We start from the raw sequence: 25,524 nt of genomic DNA, 5'->3' as shown, positions 1-25,524 counted from the left end.
CTCATGGCTTTGGGAAGTCCCATCAGTTCACACGCAGCGTCCCCCAGATGGAATCAGAGAGAGAGATTTTACGGTAAGTAAACAAAAATCCCTATTTCTCTAACGTCCTAGTGGATGCTGGGACTCCGTCAGGACCATGGGGAATAGCGGGCTCCGCAGGAGACAGGGCACATCTAAATAAAGCTTTTAGGATCACATGGTGCGTACTGGCTCCTCCCCCTATGACCCTCCTCCAAGCCTCAGTTAGGTTTTTGTGCCCGTCCGAGAAGGGTGCAATCTAGGTGGCTCTCCTAAAGAGCTGCTTAGAAAAAGTTTTTTTTAGGTTTAAATCTCAGTGAATCCTGCTGGCAACAGGATCACTGCATCGAGGGACTTAGGGGAGAGATTTCCAACTCACCTGCGTGCAGGATGGATTGGAGTCTTAGGCTACTGGACACTTAGCTCCAGAGGGAGTCGGAACACAGGTCCTCCTGGGGTTCGTCCCGGAGCCGCGCCGCCGATCCCCCTTACAGACGCTGAAGACGGAGGTCCGGAAAGCAGGCGGCAGAAGACTCCTCAGTCTTCATGAAGGTAGCGCACAGCACTGCAGCTGTGCGCCATTGTTGCTACACGTCTCACTGATTCAGTCACGGAGGGTGCAGGGCGCTGCTGGGGGCGCCCTGGGCAGCAATATTAAATACCTTTAGTGGCAAAATAAATACATCACATATAGCCATTAAGGCTATATGTATGTATTTAACCCAGGCCAGTTTTCTTAAAACCCGGGAGAAAAGCCGCCGAAAAAGGGGCGGAGCTTATTCTCCTCAGCACTCAGCGCCATTTTCCTGCTCAGCTCCGCTGGTGAGGAAGGCTCCCAGGACTCTCCCCTGCACTGCACTACAGAAACAGGGTAACAAAGAGAAGGGGGGCATAATTTGGCGATATTGATATATTAAAAGCGCTTATATCAAAAACAACACCTTCTAGGGTTGTTTATATACATTTATAGCGCTTTTGGTGTGTGCTGGCAAACTCTCCCTCTGTCTCCCCAAAGGGCTAAGAGGGTCCTGTCTTCGATTAGAGCATTCCCTGTGTGGCTGCTGTGTGTCGGTACGTGTGTGTCGACATGTATGAGGACGATGTTGGTGTGGAGGCAGAGCAATTGCCGGTAATGGTGATGTCACCCCCTAGGGAGTCGACACCGGAATGGATGGCTTTAGTTATGGAATTACGTGATAATGTTAGCACATTACAAAAGTCAGTTGACGAAATGAGACGGCCGGAAAACCAGTTAGTACCGGCTCAGGCGTCTCAGACACCGTCAGGGGCTGTAAAACGTCCCTTACCTCAGTCAGTCGACACGGGTACCGACACAGATGAATCTAGTGTCGACGGTGAAGAAACAAACGTATTTTCCAATAGGGCCACACGTTATATGATCACGGCAATGAAGGAGGCTTTGCAGATCTCTGATACTGCTGGTACCTCAAAAAGGGGTATTATGTGGGGGGTGAAAAAACTACCTGTAGCTTTTCCAGAATCAGAGGAATTGAATGACGTGTGTGACGAAGCGTGGGTTAACCCAGATAGAAAACTGCTAATTTCCAAGAAGTTATTGGCATTATACCCTTTCCCACCAGAGGTTAGGGCGCGCTGGGAAACACCCCCTAGGGTGGATAAGGCGCTCACACGTTTATCAAAGCAAGTGGCGTTGCCGTCTCCTGATACGGCCGCCCTCAAGGATCCAGCAGATAGGAGGCTGGAAACTACACTGAAGAGTATATATACACACATACTGGTGTTATACTGCGACCGGCAGTAGCCTCAGCCTGGATGTGCAGTGCTGGGGTAGTGTGGTTGGATTCTCTGACTGAAAATATTGATACCCTGGATAGGGACAGTATTTTATTGACTCTAGAGCAATTAAAGGATGCTTTTCTTTATATGCGAGATGCTCAGAGGGATATTTGTACTCTAGCATCAAGAGTAAGCGCGATGTCCATATCTGCCAGAAGAAGTTTATGGACGCGACAGTGGTCAGGTGATGCGGATTCCAAAAGGCATATGGAAGTATTGCCATATAAAGGAGAGGAATTATTTGGGGTCGGTCTTTCGGACCTGGTGGCCACGGCAACTGCCGGCAAATCCACTTTTTTACCTCAGACCCCCTCCCAACAGAAAAAGACACCGTCTTTTCAGCCGCAGTCCTTTCGCTCCTATAAAAACAAGCGACCAAAAGGACAGTCTTATCTGCCGCGAGGCAGAGGAAAGGGTAAGAGAGGGCAGCAAGCAGCCCCTGCCCAGGACCAGAAGCCCGCCCCGGGTTCTACAAAGCCATCAGCATGACGCTGGGGCTTTACAAGCGGACTCAGGAGCGGTGGGGGGTCGACTCAAGATTTTCAGCAATCAGTGGGCTCGCTCACAAGTGGACCCGTGGATCCTGCAGATAATATCTCAGGGTTACATGTTGGAGTTCGAAAGGTCTCCCCCTCGCCGGTTCCTAAAGTCTGCTTTACCAACGTCTCCCTCAGAAAGGACGTCGGTTTTGGAAGCCATTCACAAGCTGTATTCTCAGCAGGTGATAGTCAAGGTACCCCTCCTACAACAGGGAAAGGGGTATTATTCCACACTATTTGTGGTACCGAAGCCGGACGGTTCGGTAAGACCTATTGTAAACCTGAAATCCTTGAACCTGTACATACAGAAATTCAAGTTCAAGATGGAGTCACTCAGAGCAGTGATAGCGAATCTGGAAGAAGGGGACTTCATGGTGTCCCTGGACATAAAAGATGCTTATCTGCATGTCCCAATTTACCCCTCACACCAAGGGTATCTCAGGTTCGTGATACAAGACTGTCATTATCCGTTTCAAACGCTGCCGTTTGGTTTGTCCACGGCCCCTCGGGTCTTTACCAAGGTAATGACCGAAATGATGGTTCTTCTACGAAGAAAAGGCGTATTAATTATCCCTTACTTGGACGATCTCCTGATAAGGGCAAAGTCCAGAGAACAGCTGGAAGTCGGTGTAGCACTAACCCAGGTAGTGCTTCAGCAACACGGGTGGATTCTGAATCTTCCAAAATCTCAATTGACCCCGACAACTCGTCTGCTGTTCCTGGGAATGATTCTGGACACGGTTCAGAAAAAGGTGTTTCTCCCGGAGGAGAAAGCAAGGGAGTTATCCGAACTTGTCAGGAACCTCCTAAAACCAGGAACTGTGTCAGTACATCAATGCACAAGAGTCCTGGGAAAGATGGTGGCTTCTTACGAAGCGATTCCATTCGGCAGATTCCATGCACGGACATTTCAGTGGGATCTGCTGGACAAATGGTCCGGATCGCATCTGCACATGCATCAGCGGATAACACTGTCACCAAGAACAAGGTTGTCTCTCCTGTGGTGGTTGCAGAGTGCCCATCTGTTAGAGGGCCGCAGATTCGGCATACAGGACTGGGTCCTGGTGACTACGGATGCCAGCCTACGAGGCTGGGGAGCAGTCACACAGGGAAGAAACTTCCAGGGCGTGTGGTCAAACCTGGAGACGTCCCTTCACATAAATATACTGGAGCTAAGAGCGATCTTCAATGCTCTAAGCCTGGCAAAATCGCTGCTTCAGGGTCAGCCGGTGTTGATCCAGTCGGACAACATCACGGCAGTCGCCCACGTAAACCGACAAGGCGGCACGAGAAGCAGAAGAGCAATGACAGAAGCTGCAAGGATTCTGCGCTGGGCGGAGAATCATGTCATAGCACTGTCAGCAGTGTTCATCCCGGGAGTGGACAACTGGGAAGCAGACTTCCTCAGCAGACACGACCTTCACCCGGGAGAGTGGGGACTTCATCCAGAAGTCTTCCACATGATTGTGAACCGTTGGGAAAGACCAAAGGTGGACATGATGGCGTCTCGCCTCAACAAAAAATTGGACAGATATTGCGCCAGGTCAAGAGACCCTCAGGCAATAGCTGTGGACGCTCTGGTAACACCGTGGGTATACCAGTCAGTGTATGTGTTCCCTCCTCTGCCTCTCATACCAAAGGTACTGAGAATTATACGGAAAAGAGGAGTAAGAACAATACTGGTGGCTCCGGACTGGCCAAGAAGAACTTGGTATCCGGAACTTCAAGAGATGCTCACGGAGGATCCATGGCCTCTACCTCTAAGAAGGGATCTGCTTCAGCAGGGACCTTGTATGTTCCAAGACTTACCGCGTCTGCGTTTGACGGCATGGCGGTTGAACGCCGGATTCTAAAAGAAAAGGGCATTCCAGAGGAAGTAAGTCCTACCATGATTAAGGCTAGAAAGGAAGTGACTGTACAACATTATCACCGCATTTGGCGAAAATATGTTGCGTGGTGTGAGGCCAAGAAGGCTCCAACGGAAGAATTTCAATTGGGTCGATTCTTACATTTCCTGCAAGCAGGATTGTCTATGGGCCTAAAATTGGGGTCCATTAAAGTTCAAATTTCGGCCTTATCAATCTTCTTCCAGAAGGAATTGGCATCAGTGCCTGAAGTACAAACTTTTGTCAAAGGTGTACTACATATACAACCCCCAATAGTGCCTCCAGTGGCACCGTGGGATTTGAACGTAGTTTTGAATTTTCTCAAATCTCATTGGTTTGAGCCTCTAAAATCGGTAGATTTAAAATACCTTACATGGAAGGTAACCATGCTATTGGCCCTGGCTTCAGCCAGGAGAGTTTCAGAGTTGGCGGCTTTATCATACAAAAGCCCATATCTGATTTTCCATTCGGACAGGGCAGAACTGCGGACACGTCCTCATTTTCTCCCTAAGGTGGTTTCGGCTTTTCACTTGAACCAGCCTATTGTGGTGCCTGCGGCTACTAGCGACTTGGAGGACTCCAAGTTACTGGACGTTGTCAGAGCATTAAAAATATATATTTCAAGGACAGCTGGAGTCAGAAAATCTGACTCGTTGTTTATATTGTATGCACCCAACAAGATGGGTGCTCCTGCGTCTAAACAGACGATTGCACGTTGGATCTGTAGCACAATCCAACTTGCACATTCTGTGGCAGGACTGCCACAGCCTAAATCTGTAAAGGCCCACTCCACAAGGAAAGTGGGCTCATCTTGGGCGGCTGCCCGAGGGGTCTCGGCATTACAACTTTGCCGAGCAGCTACGTGGTCAGGGGAGAACACGTTTGTAAAATTTTACAAATTTGATACTCTGGCTAAGGAGGACCTGGAGTTCTCTCATTCGGTGCTGCAGAGTCATCCGCACTCTCCCGCCCGTTTGGGAGCTTTGGTATAATCCCCATGGTCCTGACGGAGTCCCAGCATCCACTAGGACGTTAGAGAAAATAAGAATTTACTTACCGATAATTCTATTTCTCATAGTCCGTAGTGGATGCTGGGCGCCCATCCCAAGTGCGGATTGTCTGCAATACTTGTACATAGTTATTGTTACAAAGATCGGGTTATTACTATTGTTGTGAGCCATCTTTTCAGAGGCTACTTCGTTTTTTGTTATCATACTGTTAACTGGGTTCAGATCACAAGTTGTACGGTGTGATTGGTGTGGCTGGTATGAGTCTTACCCGGGATTCAAGATCCTTCCTTATTGTGTACGCTCGTCCGGGCACAGTACCTAACTGAGGCTTGGAGGAGGGTCATAGGGGGAGGAGCCAGTACGCACCATGTGATCCTAAAAGCTTTATTTAGATGTGCCCTGTCTCCTGCGGAGCCCGCTATTCCCCATGGTCCTGACGGAGTCCCAGCATCCACTACGGACTATGAGAAATAGAATTATCGGTAAGTAAATTCTTATTATTGTTTCTCCAGTTTAGAAGTTTGACTTGCTGAAGCATTGATCAAACTTAGAAGGAAGTACAAGTTTTTTTCATAGACTTCTAGCAAGGATATATGGAGTCACTGTCAATATGTATTCCTCATTGTCAAAAACTAATACTATTCAGATGCAGATTTTTTTTAAAGATGGCACTTAAAAGATATTGTGTAGCCATATTAATGATGTTCAAGGCAGTACAAACATGGTCTGAACAGCTTTCTAAAGGCATGGAGTCTTAAAAACCAAGATATCAATTGTTTGCACCTGTCGATCACATCCAGGAGTCGTCGAAGTATGTGAGTAACTTTCCTGACACCTACAGCATCAAGCACAAAAAGTCAGAAGGATCCTGAAGCCCCACTTTCATACTCTGTATTTATACTAAAAATCACTGCCCACATTCTCGTGACAAGAGATTATTGGGACTAGTATGTCAGCCTCAGTGGTTGTGTCCTAGAGTGTGGAAAGTAGAAACTGGAAAATTAATCTTAAGGGGTGTATTCAATAACTGTCTGATACATTCCGACATGCATTTGTCGGAATGGATCCGACAAGGGCTATTCAATGGTCAGCCAAATCCAACTGTCAGATTTGGCCGTACCCGGGGTGCTGTTCTGTCGCTGCTGTCAGCAGCTCCTGGGTGCACTAACAGTGGGGGCGGAGGGGGAGGTGGCGGCGGGGGGATCTGCCAGCATCTGCGGGAGTGGATATTGATGATTGCGGCGGGTTGGGGAGGCGCTGCAGGGAGAGAGGTGCCTGGCCGTCCCCAGGCACCTCTGATCCCCGTAGCCCATCGCACCGCTCCCTGTTTCGTTACCTCAATCCGACTTGTTTTCAAGTCGGATTGAGTTTGTCGGAAAGGGGGCCAAAACCTGTCCGATTTGGCCCCATCTCTGACAGAAGCGCGTGGATTGGCAGTTATTCCGCCGATCCACGTGTTTTCCAACTAGTCTGGAATTCCCGACTTCTTGGGAAAATAATTAATTTTTTGATTAGGTCAGAACCCCTTCCAAACGAAATCTGTCGGAAGCTGCCGTCTTTCCGACAAAACGGCACCTTCCGACAGTTATTGAATACACCCCTAAGTCTCAACCTTATGCGGGTAATGTCTTTTTGTCTCTTATGTCCTAGAGGATGCTGGGGTCCACATTAGTACCATGGGGTATAGACTGGTCCACCAGGAGCCATTGGCACTTTTAAGAGTTTGAGAGTGTGGGCTGGCTTCTCCCTCTATGCCCCTCCTACCAGACTCAGTCTAGAAAATGTGCCCAGAGGAGCCGGTCACAGCTAGGGGAGCTCTACAGAGCTTCTTTAGTAAAGTTTTTATTTTAAGAGTTTATTATTTTACAGGGAGGCTGCTGGCAACAGCCTCCCGGCTTTGTGGGACTAAGGGGGGAGGGTAGTGACTCAGACCCTGCTGGGTCTGAGCCACTATCTCCACTGACAGGACACTGAGCTCCTGATAGGATAGATCGTTCCCCGCCACAGGGGATCGCTCACCCCAGCAGCATGCCGCTGCCGCTTACAGAACCAGAAGATCAGTGGCGAGTGAGTCACCGACCCCCCTAGCAAGCGGGGGGCCGGTGTGAAGATGGCGGCAACAGGGTGGGGACCGCAGTACTAATTGCACTCTGGGGGCTCAGCTGTACTTAGTGCGGCGCTGTGAGGGGCGCCCTGAGCCAGCGCCTATACCCTGCACTGGTCAGCAAGCCTGTCGGGGTCTGTGGATCTCAGCCAGCATTTTACCTCAGGCCAGTATCATCCTTGTGAAGAGCGGGAAGACAGTGCCATTTTGGGGGCGGAGCTTCTCCTCAGAGCGGACCCAGCAGCGTTCAGCGCCATTTTCCTGCCTGCACTGCGCTGTCCAGGAAGAGCAAGTCCCTCCACAGCAACTCCAGCTATCTCTCACTGTACCAGGGGGTTGTAGAATGGGGGGGGGGGGGGGGGGGAGACTGCATAAAGACTGTGTAACCTATTAAGGTGCACAGTCAGCGCTGGTAGGGGTCTCCCTTTGCATTAAAAGCAGTGTGTGGGTTGGCTGCAATCTGTGTCTCTCTTGCCATCCTTGGGGGTGAAACTCACTCTGTCATCCCGTGTGTGTGTGTGTGTGTGTGTGTGTGTGTGGTGTCTGTGGTCTCCATTAAGCTATGTCCAGAGGATATGTGCTCTCAGGATGATCCCATTCCATGTAATCAGGAATGCACTGGTTTAGCACAGATACCAGCAAGGGAGCCTGAGTGGTTGTCCTCTATCAAATCTATGATTTCTCAGATTTCAAATAGGGTTGCACAAAATGAAACTGAAAATCGGGCTTTACGGAACTCTATGGCAGTCTGGCCCAGTTCTGGTACCTCAGGGCTCCTCGCTGTATAATCACATAAATGTGCTCTTGCGCAGATCATGCAGGATGACACGGATACCGATTCTGACACTGCAGATGGTGATGGGGATGTGTTGTGGGGGGCAGCATCTCTTGCTAAAGGGGTGCAGTTGATGATGGAGGCTATTAGAGATGTGTTGAATATTGCTGATGCAACACCCGAGCAGGTTGAGTAGGCTTACTTCACTGAGAATAAGAAAGCCTCGCTATCCTTCCCTGCGTCAAAGGAATTAAAAGCTATTTTTGAAAAGGCTTGGGAAAACCCGGATAAAAAATTTCAGATACCTAAAAGGGTTCTGGTGGCATTTCCTTTCCCGGTAGAGGATAGAAAAAATGGGAAAACCCGCCTATTGTTGATGCGTCAGTATCCAGACTCTCAAACTGTGGTTTTACCTGTTCCAGGATCTACTGCCTTGAAAGAGCCAGCTGATCGTAAAATTGATAATATGCTCAAATCCATGTACATGGCTTCTGGGGCAATACTGCGTCCCGCTATTGCCAGTGCTTGGATTGCCAAAGCTATAGTAAAGTGGTCAGGCACGTTACTTGAAGATTTGGATACTATGGAGAAATGTGATGTTGAATTGTTTTTACATAACATTCAGGATTCGGCAGGCTTTCTGGTAGAATCCATGAAAGGGTTCCGTGTCTGGGTTCCATGGCTGCGGGAATTTCTTCCATGTCAGTATCCGCTGGTCGAGGACTGTGGTTGCGCCAGTGGTCTGCCGATGCGGAATCCAGGAGAAGTGTGTAGACCCTACCCTACACATGTCAGGCTCTCTTTGGGGAAGCTTTAGATACGTGGATCGCTACGGCGGGTATGTCAACTTTTCTTCCCTCAGCTACACCTGCTCCGAAGAAACCGTTTCTTAACTGCATCACAACCCTTTCGGCCTACCAAGCCCAGAAAGGCCAAGCCGTCCAACACCTTCTTTCGGGGAGGTCGGCCCAAGTCCAAGAAACCTGCTTCTGTAGGTTCCCAGGAACAGAAACCTGCTTCAGGTACACCAAAGTCCTCCACATGACGGTGGACTGCACGCCCCGGAGGTGGGGCCGGTGGGAGCATTCCATTCACGTCTGGGTGTCGTCCGGTCTGGACCCCTGGGTACAAGATATTGTGTCCCAGGGGTACAGGCTGGAATTTCAAGATCTCCTCCCTTCTCACCGATTTTTAAAATCAGGCTTGCCAGTTCTGCTGGCAGACAGGACTGTCCTGCAAGAGGCCGTCCAGAAGTTGGTGGAGGCACAGGTCATTGTGCCAGTACCACCTCATATGCAAAACAAAGGTTACTATTCAAACCTTTTCGTGGTGCCGAAACCGGATGGTTCGGTCAGAACCATTCTGAACCTAAAATCGCTAAACCCTTTTCTGAAGGAGTTCAAGTTCAAAATGGAGTCTCTAAGGGCGGTGATATCAGGTCTGGAAGAGGGGGAATTCCTGGTATCCCAGGATATCAAGGATGCGTACCTCCACATTCCGATTTGGCTGCCGCATCAGGCTTATCTTCGCTTCGCATTGTTGGACTGTCATTTCCAGTTCCAGGCCCTGCCATTTGGCCTCTCCACAGCGCCGAGGGTATTCACCAAAGTGATGGCGGAGATGATGGTTTTCCTCCGCATGCAGGGGTGAACATAATTCCATATCTGGACGATCTGCTGTTAAAAGCATTGTCCAAGGAGAAGCTGTTACGGACCATAGCTCTCACGACCCAGCTTCTCAGGGAACATGGTTGGATCCTGAATCTTCCAAAATCACATTTGGAACCAACCAGGCGGTTGTCCTTTCTGGAAATGATCCTCGACACAGAAGTGCAGAGGGTGTTTCTTACAGAGGAAAAAGCGTTGGTGATTCAAACGATGGTCCGGGATGTCCTGAAGTCAACCCGGGTGTCTGTTCATCAGTGTATTCACCTTCTGAGAAAGATGGTGGCCTCTTACGAGGCTCTGCAGTACGGGCGGTTTCACGCTCTGTCCTTCCAACTGGATCTCCTGGACAAGTGGTCGGGATCCCATCTACACATCCACCAGAGAATACGTCTGTCGTCAAAGGCCAGGATTTCACTCCTCTGGTGGCTGCAATTACCTCACCTTCTGGAGGGCCACAGGTTCGGGATTCAGGACTGGATCCTTCTAACCACGGATGCAAGTCTCCGGGGCTGGGGTGCAGTCGCTCAAGGGGAAACCTTCCAAGGAAGGTGGTTGAGTCTGGAAGCCGGCCTGCCGTTAAATTCTGGAACTAAGAGCCGTTTACAACGGTCTTCTCCAAGCGCCCCATCTTCTAAAAAATCGGGTCATTCGAGTGCAGTCGGACAATATGACAACAGTGGCTTACATAAACCGACAGGGCGGAACGAAGAGCAGAGCTGCAATGTCAGAGGTAACAAGAATCATCCTCTGGGCAGAAAAACACGCGTTGGCGCTGTCCGCAATCTTTATTCCGGGAGTAGACAACTGGGAAGCAGACTTCCTCAGACACGATCTCCATCCAGGGGAGTGGGGTCTCCATCCGGAGGTGTTCAATGAGGTAACAGATCTCTAAGGGCGTACCCCAAGTCGACATGATGGCCTCTCGTCTCAACAAGAAGCTTTGGCGGTATTGTTCAAGGTCGAGGGACCAGCAAGCAGTGGCGATGAACGCCCTAGTGACTCTGTGGGTGTTCCAGTCGGTGTACGTGTTTCCTCCACTTCCACTCTTTCCAAGAGTTCTCAAACTCATAAGGAGAACAAGAGTTCAGGCAATCCTCGTTGCTCCAGACTGGCCAAGAAGGGCTTGGTATGCAGATTTTCTGGATCTACTGCTAGAAGAGCCGAGGCCTCTTCCTCTGCGGGAAGACCTGCTGCAGCAGGGGCCGCTCGCCTATCAAGACTTACCACGGCTATGTTTGACGGCATGGAGGTTGAACGCCTGGTACTAGCTCGGAAGGGTATTCCGAACAAGGTTATTACTACCCTGATACAGGCTAGGAAAGGAGGAACGTCAAAGCATTACCATCATATTTGGGAAAAATATGTATCTTGGTGTGAGTCCAAGAAGTTTCCTGCGGTGGAGTTTCAACTGGGACGTTTTCTCCTCTTCTTGCAAACAGGTGTGGATATGGGCCTGAGGTTAGGATCCATAAACGTCCAAATTTCGGCTCTACATTTTCATCCAGAAACAGTTGGCTGCCCTCCCTGAGGTTCAGACTTTTTTGAAGGGAGTTCTGCACATCCGACCTCCCTTTGTACCGCTTACAGCACCATGGGATCTTAACGTGGTGTTGCAGTTTCTCCAGTCTGACTGGTTTGAGCCTCTACAGGAGGTTGATGTCAAATTTCACGTGGAAGGCTGTCACTTTGTTGGCTTTAGCTTCTGCTAGACGTGTGTCGGAGTTGGGGGGGCTTTGTCCTGTAAAAGCCCATACTTGATCTTCCATGAAGATAGAGCTGAGCTCCGGACACGTCAGCAGTTTCTTCCGAAGGTTGTGTCGGCATTTCATATCAACCAACCTATTGTGGTGCCAGTGGCTACTGAATCATCAATTTCTTCAAAGTCCTTGGATGTTGTAAGGGCTCTGAATCTATCTGAAGAGGACTGCCCGTCACAGAAAATCGGACTCCTTGTTTGTCTTATATGATCCCAAGAAAATTGGGTGTCCTGCTTCTAAGCAGACTATCTCTCGCTGGATCAGGTTCACTATCCAGCATGCATATTCTATGGCAAGATTCCCGTGTACTACGTCTGTTAAGGCCCACTCTACTCTTAAGGTGGAGTCTTCCTGGGCGGCTACCCGGGGTGGCTCGGCGTTACAACTTTGCCGAGCAGCGACTTGGTCTGGGTCGAACACGTTTGCAAAGTTCTACAAGTTCGATACTTTGGCCTCTGAGGACCTGATGTTTGGTCTATCAGTTCTGCAGGAGCCTCCGCGCTCTCCCTCCCGTTCTGGGAGCTTTGGTACATCCCCATGGTACTAATGTGGACCCCAGCATCCTCTAGGACGTAAGAGAAAAGAGGATTTTGGTTATCTACTGGTAAATCCTTTTCTCTGACGTCCTAGTGGATGCTGGGAACTCCGAAAGGACCATGGGGAATAGCGGCTCCGCAGGAGACTGGGCACAACTAAAGAAAGCTTTTAGGTCACCTGGTGTGCACTGGCTCCTCCCACTATGACCCTCCTCCAAGCCACAGTTAGATTTTGTGCCCGGCCGAGGTTGGATGCACACTAGGGGCTCTCCTGAGTTTCTAGAAAGAAAGTATATAATTAGGTTTTTTATTTTACAGTGAGACCTGCTGGCAACAGGCTCACTGCAGCGAGGGACTAAGGGGAGAAGAAGCGAACCTACCTGCTTGCAGCTAGTTTGGGCTTCTTAGGCTACTGGACACCATTAGCTCCAGAGGGATCGACCGCATGGAACTGGCCTTGGTGTTCGGTCCCGGAGCCGCGCCGCCGTCCCCCTTACAGAGCCAGAAGCAAGAAGAGGTCCGGAAAATCGGCGGCAGAAGACAACAGTCTTCACCAAGGTAGCGCACAGCACTGCAGCTGTGCGCCATTGCTCCTCATGCACACTTCACACTCCGGTCACTGAGGGTGCTGGGGGGGGGGGGGGGGCGCGCCCTGAGCAGCAATAAAAACACCTTGGCTGGCATATATATCACAATATATGGCCCCAGAGGCTATATATGTGATAAATACCCCTGCCAGAATCCATAAAAAAGCGGGAGAGAAGTCCGCGAAAAAGGGGCGGAGCTATCTCTCGCAGCACACTGGCGCCATTTTCTCTTCACAGTGCAACTGGAAGACAGCTCCCTGGCTCTCCCCTGTAGTTTTCAGGCTCAAAGGGTTAAAAAGAGAGGGGGGGCACTAAATTTAGGCGCAATATTGTATATACAAGCAGCTATTGGGAAAAATTCACTCAATATAGTGTTAATCCCTAAATTATATAGCGCTCTGGTGTGTGCTGGCATACTCTCTCTCTGTCTCCCCAAAGAGCTGTGTGGGGTCCTGTCCTCAGTCAGAGCATTCCCTGTGTGTGTGCGGTGTGTCGGTACGGCTGTGTCGACACGTTTGATGAGGAGGCTTATGTGATGGCAGAGCAGATGCCGATAAATGTGATGTCGCCCCCTGTGGGGCCGACACCAGAGTGGATGGATAGGTGGAAGGTATAAACCGACAGTGTCAACTCCTTGCATAAAAGGCTGGATGACGTAACAGCTATGGGACAGCCGGCTTCCCAGCCCGCGCCTGCCCAGGCGTCTCAAAGGCCATCAGGGGCTCAAAAACGCCCGCACCCTCAGATGGCAGATACAGATGTCGACACGGAGTCTGACTCCAGTGTCGACGAGGTTGAGACATATACACAATCCACTAGGAACATCTGTTACATGATCCCGGCAATAAAAAATGTGTTACACATTTCTGACATTAACCCAAGTACCACTAAAAAAGGGTTTTATGTTTGGGGAGAAAAAGCAGGCAGTGTTTTGTTCCCCCATCAAATGAGTGAATGAAGTGTGAAAAAGCGTGGGTTCCCCCGATAAGAAACTGGTAATTTCTAAAAAGTTACTGATGGCGTACCCTTTCCCGCCAGAGGATAAGTTACGCTGGGAGATATCCCCTAGGGTGGATAAGGCGCTCACACGTTTGTCAAAAAAGGTGGCACTGCCGTCTTAGGATACGGCCACTTTGAAGGTACCTGCTGATAAAAAGCAGGAGGCTATCCTGAAGTCTGTATTTACACACTCAGGTACTAGACTGAGACCTGCAGATAGTGCTGCTGCAGCGTGGTCTGTAACCCTGTCAAACAGGGATACTATTTTGCGAACATAAGACGTAGTCTTATATATGAGGGATGCACAGAGGGATATTTTGCCGGCTGGCATCCAAAATTAATGCAATGTCCATTCGGTCAGGAGGTTATTAGAGGCCCGACACTGGACAGGTGATGCTGACTTTAAAAGGCACATAGAGCCTTATAAGGGTGAGGAATTGTTTGGGGATGGTCTCTGGGACCTCGTATCCACAGCAACAGCTGGGAAGAAATTTTTTTTACCTCAGGTTTCCTCACAGCCTCAGAAAGCACTGTATTATCAGGTACAGTCCTTTCGGCTTCAGAAATGCAAGCGTGTAAAACGAGGGAAGAGGGGAAAAGCTGCACCAGTCAGCCAGTTCCCAGAATCAAAATTCTTCCCCCGCTTCCTCTGAGTCCACCGCATGACGGGGGGGCTCCACAGGCGTAGCCAGGTACGGTGGGGGGGCCGCCTCAAAAATTTCAGCGATCAGTGGGCTCGCTCACAGGTGGATCCCTAGATCCTTCAAGTAGTATTTCAGGGGTACAAGCTGGAATTCGAGGCGTCTCCCCCCCGCCGTTTCCTCAAATCTGCCTTGCCGACAACTCCCTCAGGCAGGGAGACTGTGCTAGAGGCAATTCACAAGCTGTATTCCCAGCAGGTGATAGTCAAGGTGCCCCTACTTCAACAAGGACGGGGTTACTATTCAACACTGTTTGTGATACCGAAACCGGACGGTTCGGTGAGACCCATTTTATATTTGAAATCCTTGAACACATACATAAAAAAATTCAAGTTCAAGATGGAATCGCTCAGGGCGATTATTGCAAGCCTGGAGGAGGGGGATTACATGGTATCCCTGGACATCAAGGAGGCTTACCCTACATGTCCCCATTTACCATCCTCACCAGGAGTACCTCAGATTTGTGGTACAGGATTGCCATTACCAATTCCAAACACTGCCGTTTGGACTGTCCACGGCACCGAGGGTCTTTACCAAGGTAATGGCAGAAATGATTATACTCCTTCGAGAAAGGAAGTTTTAATTATCCCGTACTTGGACGATCTCCTTATAAAGGCGAGGTCCAAGGAGCAGTTGTTGGTCGGAGTAGCACTATCTCGGGAAGTGCTACAACAGCACGGATGGATTCTATACATTCCAAAGTCACAGCTGGTTCCTACCACACGCCTACTGTTCCTGGGGATGGTTCTGGACACAGAACAGAAAAAAGTGTTTCTCCCGCAGGAGAAAGCCAAGGAGCTGTCATCTCTAGTCAGAGACCTCCTGAAACCAAAACAGGTATCGGTGCATCACTGCACACGAGTCCTGGGAAAAATGGTAGCTTCTTACGAAGCAAAATTCCATTCGGCAGGTTCCATGCAAGAACCTTTTCAGTGGGACCTCTTGGACAAGTGGTCGGGATCGCATCTTCAGATGCATCGGCTGATAATCCTGTCTCCAAGGACCAGGGTATCTCTACTGTGGTGGCTGCAGAGTGCTCATCTTCAAGAGGGCCGCAGATTCGGCATACAGGACTGGGTCCTGGTAACCACGGATGCCAGCCTTCGAGGCTGGGGGGCAGTCACACAGGGAAGAAATTTCCAAGGACTTTGGTCAAGTCAGGAGTCGTCCCTACACATAAATATTCTGGAACTGAGGGCCATTTACAATGCCCTAAGTCTGGCAAGGCCTCTGCTTCAAAACCAGCCGGTACTGATCCAATCAGACAACATCACAGCAGTCGCCCATGTAAACCGACAGGGCGGCACAAGAAGCAGGATGGCGATGGCAGAAGCCACAAGGATTCTCCGATGGGCGGAAAATCACGTCTTAGCACTGTCAGCAGTGTTCATTCCGGGAGTGGACAACTGGGAAGCAGACTTCCTCAGCGGACACGACCTACACCCGGGAGAGTGGGGACTTCATCCAGAAGTCTTCCAACTGTTGGTAAACCGTTGGGAAAGGCCACAGGTGGACATGATGGCGTCCCGCCTAAAATAAAAAAAACTAGAGAGATATTGCGCCAGGTCAGGCGATAGCTGTGGACGCTCTAGTGACACCGTGGGTGTACCAGTCAGTTTATGTGTTCCCTCCTCTGCCTCTCATCCCAAGGGTACTGAGAATAATAAGAAAACGAGGAGTAAGCACAATACTCGTGGTTCCGGATTGGCCAAGACGAGCGTGGTACCCGGAACTTCAAGAGATGATCTCAGAGGACCCATGGCCTCTGCCGCTCAGACAGGACCTGCTGCAGCAGGGGCCCTGTCTGTTCCAAGACTTACCGCGGCTGCGTTTGACGGCATGGCGGTTGATCGCCGGATCCTGAAGGAAAAGGGCATTCCGGAGGAAGTCATTCCTACGCTGATTAAAGCCAGGAAAGATGTAACTGCAAAGCATTATCACCGCATATGGCGGATGTATGTTGCTTGGTGTGAGGCCAAAAAGGCCCCAACAGAGGAATTTCAACTGGGTCGATTTCTGCATTTCCTACAAGCAGGAGTGACTATGGGCCTGAAATTAGGCTCCATTAAGGTACAGATCTCGGCTCTGTCGATTTTCTTCCAGAAAGAACTAGCTTCACTACCTGAAGTTCAGACGTTTGTTAAGGGAGTGCTGCATATTCAGCCCCCTTTTGTGCCTCCAGTGGCACCTTGGGATCTCAACGTGGTGTTGAGTTTTCTTAAATTCACATTGGTTTGAGCCACTTAAAACCGTGGATCTAAAATATCTCACGTGGAAAGTGGTCATGTTATTGGCCTTGGCTTCAGCCAGGCGTGTGTCAGAATTGGCGGCTTTGTCATGTAAAAGCCCTTATCTGATTTTCCATATGGATAGGGCAGAATTGAGGACTCGTCCCCAGTTTCTCCCTAAGGTGGTATCAGCTTTTCACTTGAACCAACCTATTGTGGTGCCTGCGGCTACTAGGGACTTGGAGGATTCCACGTTGCTGGACGTAGTCAGGGCCTTGAAAATTTATGTTTCCAGGACGGCTAGAGTCAGGAAAACTGACTCGCTATTTATCCTGTATGCACCCAACAAGCTGGGTGCTCCTGCTTCTAAGCAGACTATTGCTCGCTGGATTTGTAGCACAATTCAGCTGGCGCATTCTGCGGCTGGACTGCCGCATCCTAAATCAGTAAAAGCCCATTCCACAAGAAAGGTGGGCTCATCTTGGGCGGCTGCCCGAGGGGTCTCGGCTTTACAACTTTGCCGAGCTGCTACTTGGTCAGGGGCAAACACGTTTGCAAAATTCTACAAATTTGATACCCGGGCTGAGGAGGACCTTGAGTTCTTTCATTCGGTGCTGCAGAGTCATCCGCACTCTCCCGCCCGTTTGGGAGCTTTGGTATAATCCCCATGGTCCTTTCGGAGTTCCCAGCATCCACTAGGACGTCAGAGAAAATAAGATTTTACTCACCGGTAAATCTATTTCTCGTAGTCCGTAGTGGATGCTGGGCGCCCGTCCCAAGTGCGGATTGTCTGCAATGCTTGTACATAGTTATTGTTAACTAAAGGGTTATTGTTGAGCCATCTGTTGAGAGGCTCAGTTGTTTTCATACTGTTAAACTGGGTATGGTATCACGAGTTATACGGTGTGATTGGTGTGGCTGGTAAGAGTCTTACCCGGGATTCAAAATCCTTCCTTATTATGTCAGCTCGTCCGGGCACAGTGTCCTAACTGAGGCTTGGAGGAGGGTCATAGAGGGAGGAGCCAGTGCACACCAGGTGACCTAAAAGCTTTCTTTAGTTGTGCCCAGTCTCCTGCGGAGCCGCTATTCCCCATGGTCCTTTCGGCATCCACTACGGACTACGAGAAATAGATTTACCGGTGATTAAAATCTTATTTTCTCGTAGTCCGTAGAGGATGCTGAGTGCCCGCCCAGGGCTTCGTTTTCCTGCAGTTGTTATCTAGATCAGTACAACTTTGGTTACGTACTGCATTATTACTTGGTAAGTAATGTCTCAGCAGTTGCTGAGTTTTCAAGCAAGTTAGCTGGATGTGTCTTGTATGTGTGAGCTGGTGTGAATCTCGCCACTATCTGTGTATAATCCTTCTCTCAAAGATGTCAGTCTCCTCGGGCACAGTTTCTAGACCGAGTCTGGTAGGAGGGGCATAGAGGGAGGAGCCAGCCCACTCTCTAACTATTAAAGTGCCAATAGCTCCTGGTGGACCCGTCCATACCCCATGGTACTAATGTGGACCCCAGCATCCTCTACGGACTACGAGAAAAGGATTTACCGGTAGGTAACCAAAATCCTATTTTCAGTCCTCACCTGGGTACATTTATTATCTAGAGCAAAGCAAAATTCTCTGACCACTAGTGTCCCTAAGTCCAAAGAGCCTACGTTTCAGTTCTTCCTTTTCCAAGGTAATACTAGCGATACTACTTCCAGAGGGCAATCCTTACCTCCATATGGAAGAAAACCGACAAACAGGCTTGGTCAGCTATGAGATCACTTTCCAAACCATCAGGAAAAGGATGAGCAAAACGGGCAATCTGCCCATCTGGGAGGACTTGTGAATGGAGCCCATCTACTTCTCTTCCAGTATCAATGGGTCATTTCCAATTCAGGTGCATGAATCAAGAGACACTTAGTTCAGGATCACATCATTGATCTTCTGAAATCCTAACCCAGATGGATTACCATTACTAGTTCTCTTGGAACTTGCACATGCTCTGAGGGAGGCCAATTGGGGATGTCACTAGCATTCAACAGGATCTAGTGGGTACACACTGGGCGATAGAACAAATTTGTCGTAATTGGGTGGTGGTTATCTGACAATTTGTTTCAAATGTCACCTAGTGTGTACCCAGATTTAGATTTACAGTGTGGTATCATCATTATCTGTTTCTGGCTCTACCTATAGCAGTTATGTCCACTCTCTTCTGAGATACAGAGTGTGATTTTATTACTTAACCTGGATGATGTGCTAATGTAGGTGGGATCCTTTATTTTACTCTAGGGTTCCATGTCTGAGAGAGAGCCCAAAACTTGGATTCCTTTGGAGGACTGTCAATTGCGTTGTATAAAACCTACATCATGCCCAGCAAATATTTTTTTCCAGTGCTGCTTTTCGACCTCAGACAGCAGAGGTTATTCTTGCCAGCAGACAATATCCTCTAATTACTATAATATAGGCCCAGATATATTTAGCCTTAAAAAGTGATAAAGTGGAGACTGCTAAAGTACCAGCCAATCCGCTTCCTAACTGTCATGTTACAGTATGTGTTTGAAAAATGAGTTAGGAGCTGGTTGGTGCTTTATCACTCTATGGGTGATATTCAATTGTCACTTTAGACTGAAGATAGCGGGTTGCAATTCAATTTGTTAGGTTTTTTTCCGCGCTAATCATGCCCATAAAAGTGCTGGGTGCAATCACGGAAAAAGTGCCAGTGCCTTCAATACAGTATCAGTTCTCCTAGGTACACTTGCACACAGTTTTTGAAGGAACTCTGCAGGGAGGTTGTTCCAGACATCTTGGAGAACTAACCACAGATATTCTGTGGATATAGGCCCTCATTCCGAGTTGATTACACAAAGCTACTTTTTGCAGCCCGTGCGACCGACTAGTCGCCGCCTATGGGGGAGGGATTTTTTGCATAGCAAGGCTGTGAACGCTTCTGCAGTCCTGCTATGCAAAAAGAGTTTGTGCAGTTTCTAAGTAGGTCCTGACATACCGGTTGCGATGTCTTCAGTGTGACTGGTGCCGGAGTTGGCGTCAGACACCCGCCCTGCAAACGCCTGGACATGCCTGCGTTGGACTCGCCACTCCTAGAAAACGGTGAGTATCCGCCCCGAAACACTTTCCGCCTGTCACTCTTCTTGCGATCGCTTTCGTTGCTGTCCCCGCCGTTGCCCAGCGACTGCGCAATGCGGCCGCCGTGCATTCGCAGTTCTGACCCGATCGCACGGCTGCAAAGAAGTGCAGCGTGCGATCGGGTCGGAATGATCCCCATAGGCTTGCTCAAATCCTTATCTCTACATTTAATCCCAGACAGATTTGATGTTGAGATCAGGGCTCTGTGGGGGGCATATCATCACTTCCAGGACTGCTTGTTCTTTTTTACGCTGAAGATAGTTCTTAATGACATTGGCTTTATGTTTGGGGTCTTTGTCCTGCTGCAGAATAAGTTTGTAGCAAATCAGACGCCTCCCTGATAGTCAATTTGATAGCCAAGGGTTAGTGTTGTTGGCTATAATGTTGAGGCCTTAATGCTCAATGCTTTTTTTACAGCATGGTTGGGGACTATGTTCAAGGCTCGAAAACCTGTTTTGGCCAAAAATTACAATAGGTTATGGAAAAGGTATTCTAAATATTTGACTCTTTTCAGTTACGGTAGTTCACTCCCCAAATCCTTGTGCAATTGTTGAAGTAATCAGGCTAAGATTTAATTATTAAAAATTTTGGTCACTGCTCTTTTACCTGAAGTGTAGCGGGTTTGCAGAGTGATACATGTGTAGCCTATATACAGTTGTCCAGTGGCACTATGGGTTTTGAAAATAATTCAGACAGCACTACAGCATGTTCCCTGTAAAGCCTTTGAGTCAGCGGAGTTAAAGTTTGTAATGTAGCAATTTATTTCTTCTGGTTATAGTCCTCTGTTCTGTCCTAAGGCTAGTAAATAAATGTAGTTCTTTTTTAACGTAAAGAGATGTAGAAAACAAGTTTACTTTTTGCAGATTTAAAAAAATACCAAATCTATCTACCTATGTACTTCTCTTATAAAATGTTTTTCTTTTTAGGAACCGGCTAGACCAATCCACCCAGCACCTCTTCCTGAAGCTCCTCAACCTCAGCGCCTTCCTCCTGAAGCTTCTTCGACTTCTGCTCCTCAGAAACCTCATTTAAAACTGGCCAGAGTACAAAGCCAAAATGGAATTGTTCTCTCTTGGAGTGTATTAGAAGTAGATCGCAGCTGTGCCGTTGTAGACAGCTATCACCTATATGCTTATCACGAAGATCCAACTGCAACATCTCCGTCACAGTGGAAAAAGATTGGGGAAGTGAAAGCACTACCTCTTCCCATGGCATGTACTCTAACACAATTTGTTTCTGGCAGTAAATACTATTTTGCTGTTCGGGCGAAAGACATTTATGGACGCTTTGGACCATTCTGTGATCCGCAATCAACAGATGTTATTTCTACTCAGAGCAGTTAGAAAAGTTGAGTAGAAGCTTTATAGTACTTCCTGTTATGGTTCTGTAGCCAGGACCTCATGCATGAAATCTAATTTAGAGGAACTACTGGGTTCTCTTAATGGGGACCATGTACAGCACTTGCCAGGTGTCACAAAATGGGCTACATTTCTGCCAAGTTTATTTTTTTTTCTTTCTGTTGTAAATCACCGCAGAATGTGAATGAAGCTGGTTTTCCCCTTTTTACACTAATTTTGAAAGTTCACAAATCAGTAGACAAAAATACATTTCCCTGAAATGCGGATAATTGTATAGGTGATGTAAATATTATGTAAAATGACCTACTGAAAGAGGATGGTTGGGTAAACTCATTTGAAACAGAGGGAACCACTTGCCGTGATTTTTGGTTATTGTAGCTTTTAGAAAGGACAAGTATTACAGAGGAATCCAGTGTTTCATGGTTTGTTCATTCATGAAGACAAAACCTGTATTTGATCTCCACTGGCTGGGGGCATTGACATCTAACAGTTATTTGTGCTGTTTAGTAATAATTATCAACCTGTTTTCTTGTGGTTTATTCTGCTCCCTGCCGCAACCTTTTATACTTTTCTGTGACTTATCTTCTGTCTATCTTTGGTGCCTTAACTTGAATAGGAATGATTTTCAGTATTTGATCTGCAGGTTCCCCTTTTTTGATTTAGTAAATCTGCCCATACCCAGGCGCCAAAGAGCAATTTTTAACTTCAGTGTTTTTAAGTTTCTATTCCTGCTGCTTTGTTGTTTTTTCTCCTTCACACTATTAATCTTTTTTTACCTACAAATTACATGCTTGAATAAAATTTTAGTTCAGGAGTTGTGCAGCCTTTTCTGTGCAGCACACTAGTCATCTACTACAGTTTACAGTTTACATTGTTATGGTGTTCGAACATATGTTTTTAAATATTTAGTTGGATTGGTTGCATATCTATCAACTTTTAAAACTTGACTGTGCCTCCATAAAAGGAATTTTTATTATATTTGGATATAAATGCATGAACTTCATAAGTACAATATTTCCTCACTAATGTGGTGTTTTGGGTTTTGTTTTTGTTTTTTTGTTTTTGAGGATAAGTATTTTTGTATTATAGATTTCCTCCTAATACAAACTTTCAATATAGGAAGAATATTTTTTTTTTTAGTTACAATAACTCAAATTATATGTCTGTTTTTGTGTAATGCAAACCCCATTGTGTATATTGGAATTGTGCGGATGTAATTTTTTTTATTATTATTTTTATAAGTACATTTGTTATTGCAACTGCAGTACATGGTCAGTTAGGATTGTGCTTGGTAACAGCTATCCAGAAACTTGACATTAAGATTTCAGCAGCTGGAAATTTTTCCATGATTTTTAAACTCACTCCACCTCCTGATATACTGATCCTCAATTCTGAGCAGGTAAGCGCTGAACATTGAGTTGTAACACTCTGATTGCGAGAAATATTGTTACATTGTAAATAAATATTTTTTAAAAACTTGCTTTAGTGGGTTTTTTTTTTTAAATAATATCTAGACATCTAACTAGACATTTCAAATTGAATGTATTTTACAAATCCTATTTCTCTAACGTCCTAGTGGATGCTGGGAACTCCGTAAGGACCATGGGGAATAGCGGGCTCCGAAGGAGGCTGGGCACTCTAGAAAGATCTTAGACTACCTGGTGTGCACTGGCTCCTCCCACTATGACCCTCCTCCAAGCCCCAGTTAGATTTCGTGCCCGGCCGAGGTTGGATGCACACTAGGGGCTCTCCTGAGCTCTTAGAAAGTTATAGTCTTAGAATTTGTTATTTTCAGTGAGACCTGCTGGCAACAGGCTCACTGCAGCGAGGGACTAAGGGGAGAAGAAGCGAACTCGCCTGCTTGCAGCCGGATTGGGCTTCTTAGGCTACTGGACACCATTAGCTCCAGAGGGATCGACCGCAGGCCCAGCCTTGATGTTCGGTCCCGGAGCCGCGCCGCCGTCCCCCTTACAGAGCCAGAAGCAAGAAGATGGTCCGGAAAATCGGCGGCATGAAGACTCTGTCTTCACCAAGGTAGCGCACAGCACTGCAGCTGTGCGCCATTGCTCCTCTCACACACTTCACACTCCGGTCACTGAGGGTGCAGGGCGCTGGGGGGGGCGCCCTGAGGCAGCAATAAAAACACCTTGGCTGGCTAAAATACCTCAATATATGGCCCCAGGGGCTATATATGAGGTAAATACCCCTGCCAGAATTCCATAAAAAACGGGAGAATAGGCCGCGAAAAAGGGGCGGAGCCTATCTCCTCAGCACACTGGCGCCATTTTTCCCTCACAGCTCGGCTGGAAGGAAGCTCCCTGGCTCTTCCCTGCAATTCTACAGTACAGTAAGAGGGAAAAGAGAGGGGGGGCATTAAAATTGGCACTGTATACAGTATATTATATAAAAAGCAGCTATTAGGGACATAACTCAGTTAGTCCCTGTATATATATAGCGCTCTGGTGTGTGCTGGCATACTCTTACTCTGTCCCCCCAAAGGGCTTTTGTGGGTCCTGTCCTCGTTTAGAGCATTCCCTGTGTGTCTGCGGTGTGTCGGTACGGCTGTGTCGACATGTTGAATGAGGAGGCTTATATGGTGACAGAACAGAGGCCGATATATGTGATGTCGCCCCCTGTGGGGCCGACACCAGAGTGGATGGATAGGTGAAAGGTATTAACCGACAGTGTCAACTCCTTACATAAAAGGGTGGATGACGTAACAGCTGTGGGACAGCCGGCTTCGCAGCCCGCGCCTGCCCAGGCGTCTCAAAGGCCATCAGGGGCTCAAAAACGCCCGCTCTCTCAGATGGCAGACACAGATGTCGACACGGAGTCTGACTCCAGTGTCGACAAGGTGGAGACATATACACAATCCACTAGGAACATCCGTGACGTGATCCCGGCAATAAAAAATGTGTTATACATTTCTGACTTTAACCCAAGCACCTCTAAAAATGGGTTTTAGGTTTGGGGAGAAAAAACAGGCAGTGTTTTGTTCCCCCATCAGATGAATAAATGAAGTGTGTGAAAGCGTGGGTTCCCCCGTTAAGAAACTGGTAATTTATAAAAAGTTACTGATGGCGTACCCTTTCCCGCCAGGTGGATAAGTTACGCTGGGAGATATCCCCTAGGGTGGATAAGGCGCTCACACGTTTGTCAAAAAAGGTGGCACTGCCGTCTTAGGATACGGCCACTTTAATAGGTACCTGTTGATAAAAAACAGGAGGCTATCCTGAAGTCTGTATTTACACACTCAGGTACTAGACTGAGACCTGCAGATAGTGCTGCTGCAGCGTGGTCGGTGACCCTGTCAAACAGGGATACTAGTTGGCAAACATAAAAACATATTAAAGACGTCGTCTTATATATGGGGGATGCACAGAGGGATATTTTGCTGGCTGGCATCCAAAATAAATGTAATGTCCATTCTGTCAGGAGGGTATTAGAGACCTGTCACTGGACAGGTGATGCTGACTTAAAAAGCGCATAGAGAGCCTTATAAGGGTGAGGAATTATTTGGGGATGGTCTCTGGGACCTCGTATCCACAGCAACTGCTGGGAAGAAATAATTTTACCTCAGGTTTCCTCACAGACAAAGGTACAGTCCTTTCGGCTTCAGAAAAGCAAGCGGGTCAAATGGCGCTTCCTTTCTGTACAGAGACAAGGGTAGAGGGAAAAAAGCTGCACCAGTCAGCCTGTTCCCAGAATCAAGATTCTTCCCCCGCCTCCTGTGAGGCCACACCATGACGCGGGTGCTCCACAGGTGTAGCCAGGTACGGTGGGGGGGCCGTCTCAAAAATTTCAGCAATTAGTGGGCTCGCTCACAGGTGGATCCCTGTTTCTTTCAAGTAGTATTTCAGGGGTACAAGCTGGAATTCGAGATGTCTCCCCCCAGCCGTTTCCTAAAATATGCCTTGCTGACAACTCCCTCAGGCAGGGAGGCTGTGCTAGAGGCAATTAATAAGCGGTATTCCCAGCAGGTAATACTCAAGGTGCCCCTACTTCAACAAGGACGGGGTTACTATTCCACACGGGTTGGGGTACCGAAACCGCATGGTTCGGTGTGACCCATTTTATATTTAATATCCTTGAACACAAAAATTCAAGTTCAAGATGGAATCGCTCAGGGCGGTTATTCCAAGCCTGGACGAGGGGGATTACATGGTATCCTGGGACATCAAGGATGCTTACCTGCATGTCCCCATTTACCATCCTCGCCAGGAGTACCTCAGATTTGTGGTACAGGATTACCATTACCAAGTCCAGACACTGCCGTTTGGACTGTACATGGCACCGAGGGTGTTTTATCAAGGTAATGGCCGAAATGTTGATACTCCTTCAAAAAAAGGGAGTTGTAATTATCCCGTACTTGGACAATCTCGTTATAAGGGCGAGGTCCAAGGAGCAGTT

At 48.0% G+C, this 25,524-nt stretch overlaps 1 protein-coding gene across 6 annotated transcripts in view; it reads left to right on the top strand.

Annotated features, from left to right (window-relative positions):
• LOC134958068 (activating transcription factor 7-interacting protein 1-like) overlaps nt 1-22,594 on the top strand; it is a 250,363-nt gene extending 227,769 nt beyond the window's left edge. For all 6 annotated transcript variants that reach the window (XM_063940426.1, XM_063940422.1, XM_063940424.1 and 3 more), the window contains one exon: nt 20,683-22,594. In XM_063940426.1, the coding sequence (XP_063796496.1) occupies nt 20,683-21,099 (417 nt within the window). In that variant the 3' untranslated portion in view covers nt 21,100-22,594. The remainder of the gene's footprint in view (nt 1-20,682) is intronic.
• The last annotated feature ends 2,930 nt before the right edge of the window (nt 22,595-25,524 follow it).

The sequence above is a fragment of the Pseudophryne corroboree genome, chromosome 9 (assembly GCF_028390025.1).
Source record: "Pseudophryne corroboree isolate aPseCor3 chromosome 9, aPseCor3.hap2, whole genome shotgun sequence".
Taxonomy (NCBI): Eukaryota; Metazoa; Chordata; class Amphibia; order Anura; family Myobatrachidae; genus Pseudophryne; species Pseudophryne corroboree.
This window is presented reverse-complemented; position numbering and strand designations above follow the sequence as displayed.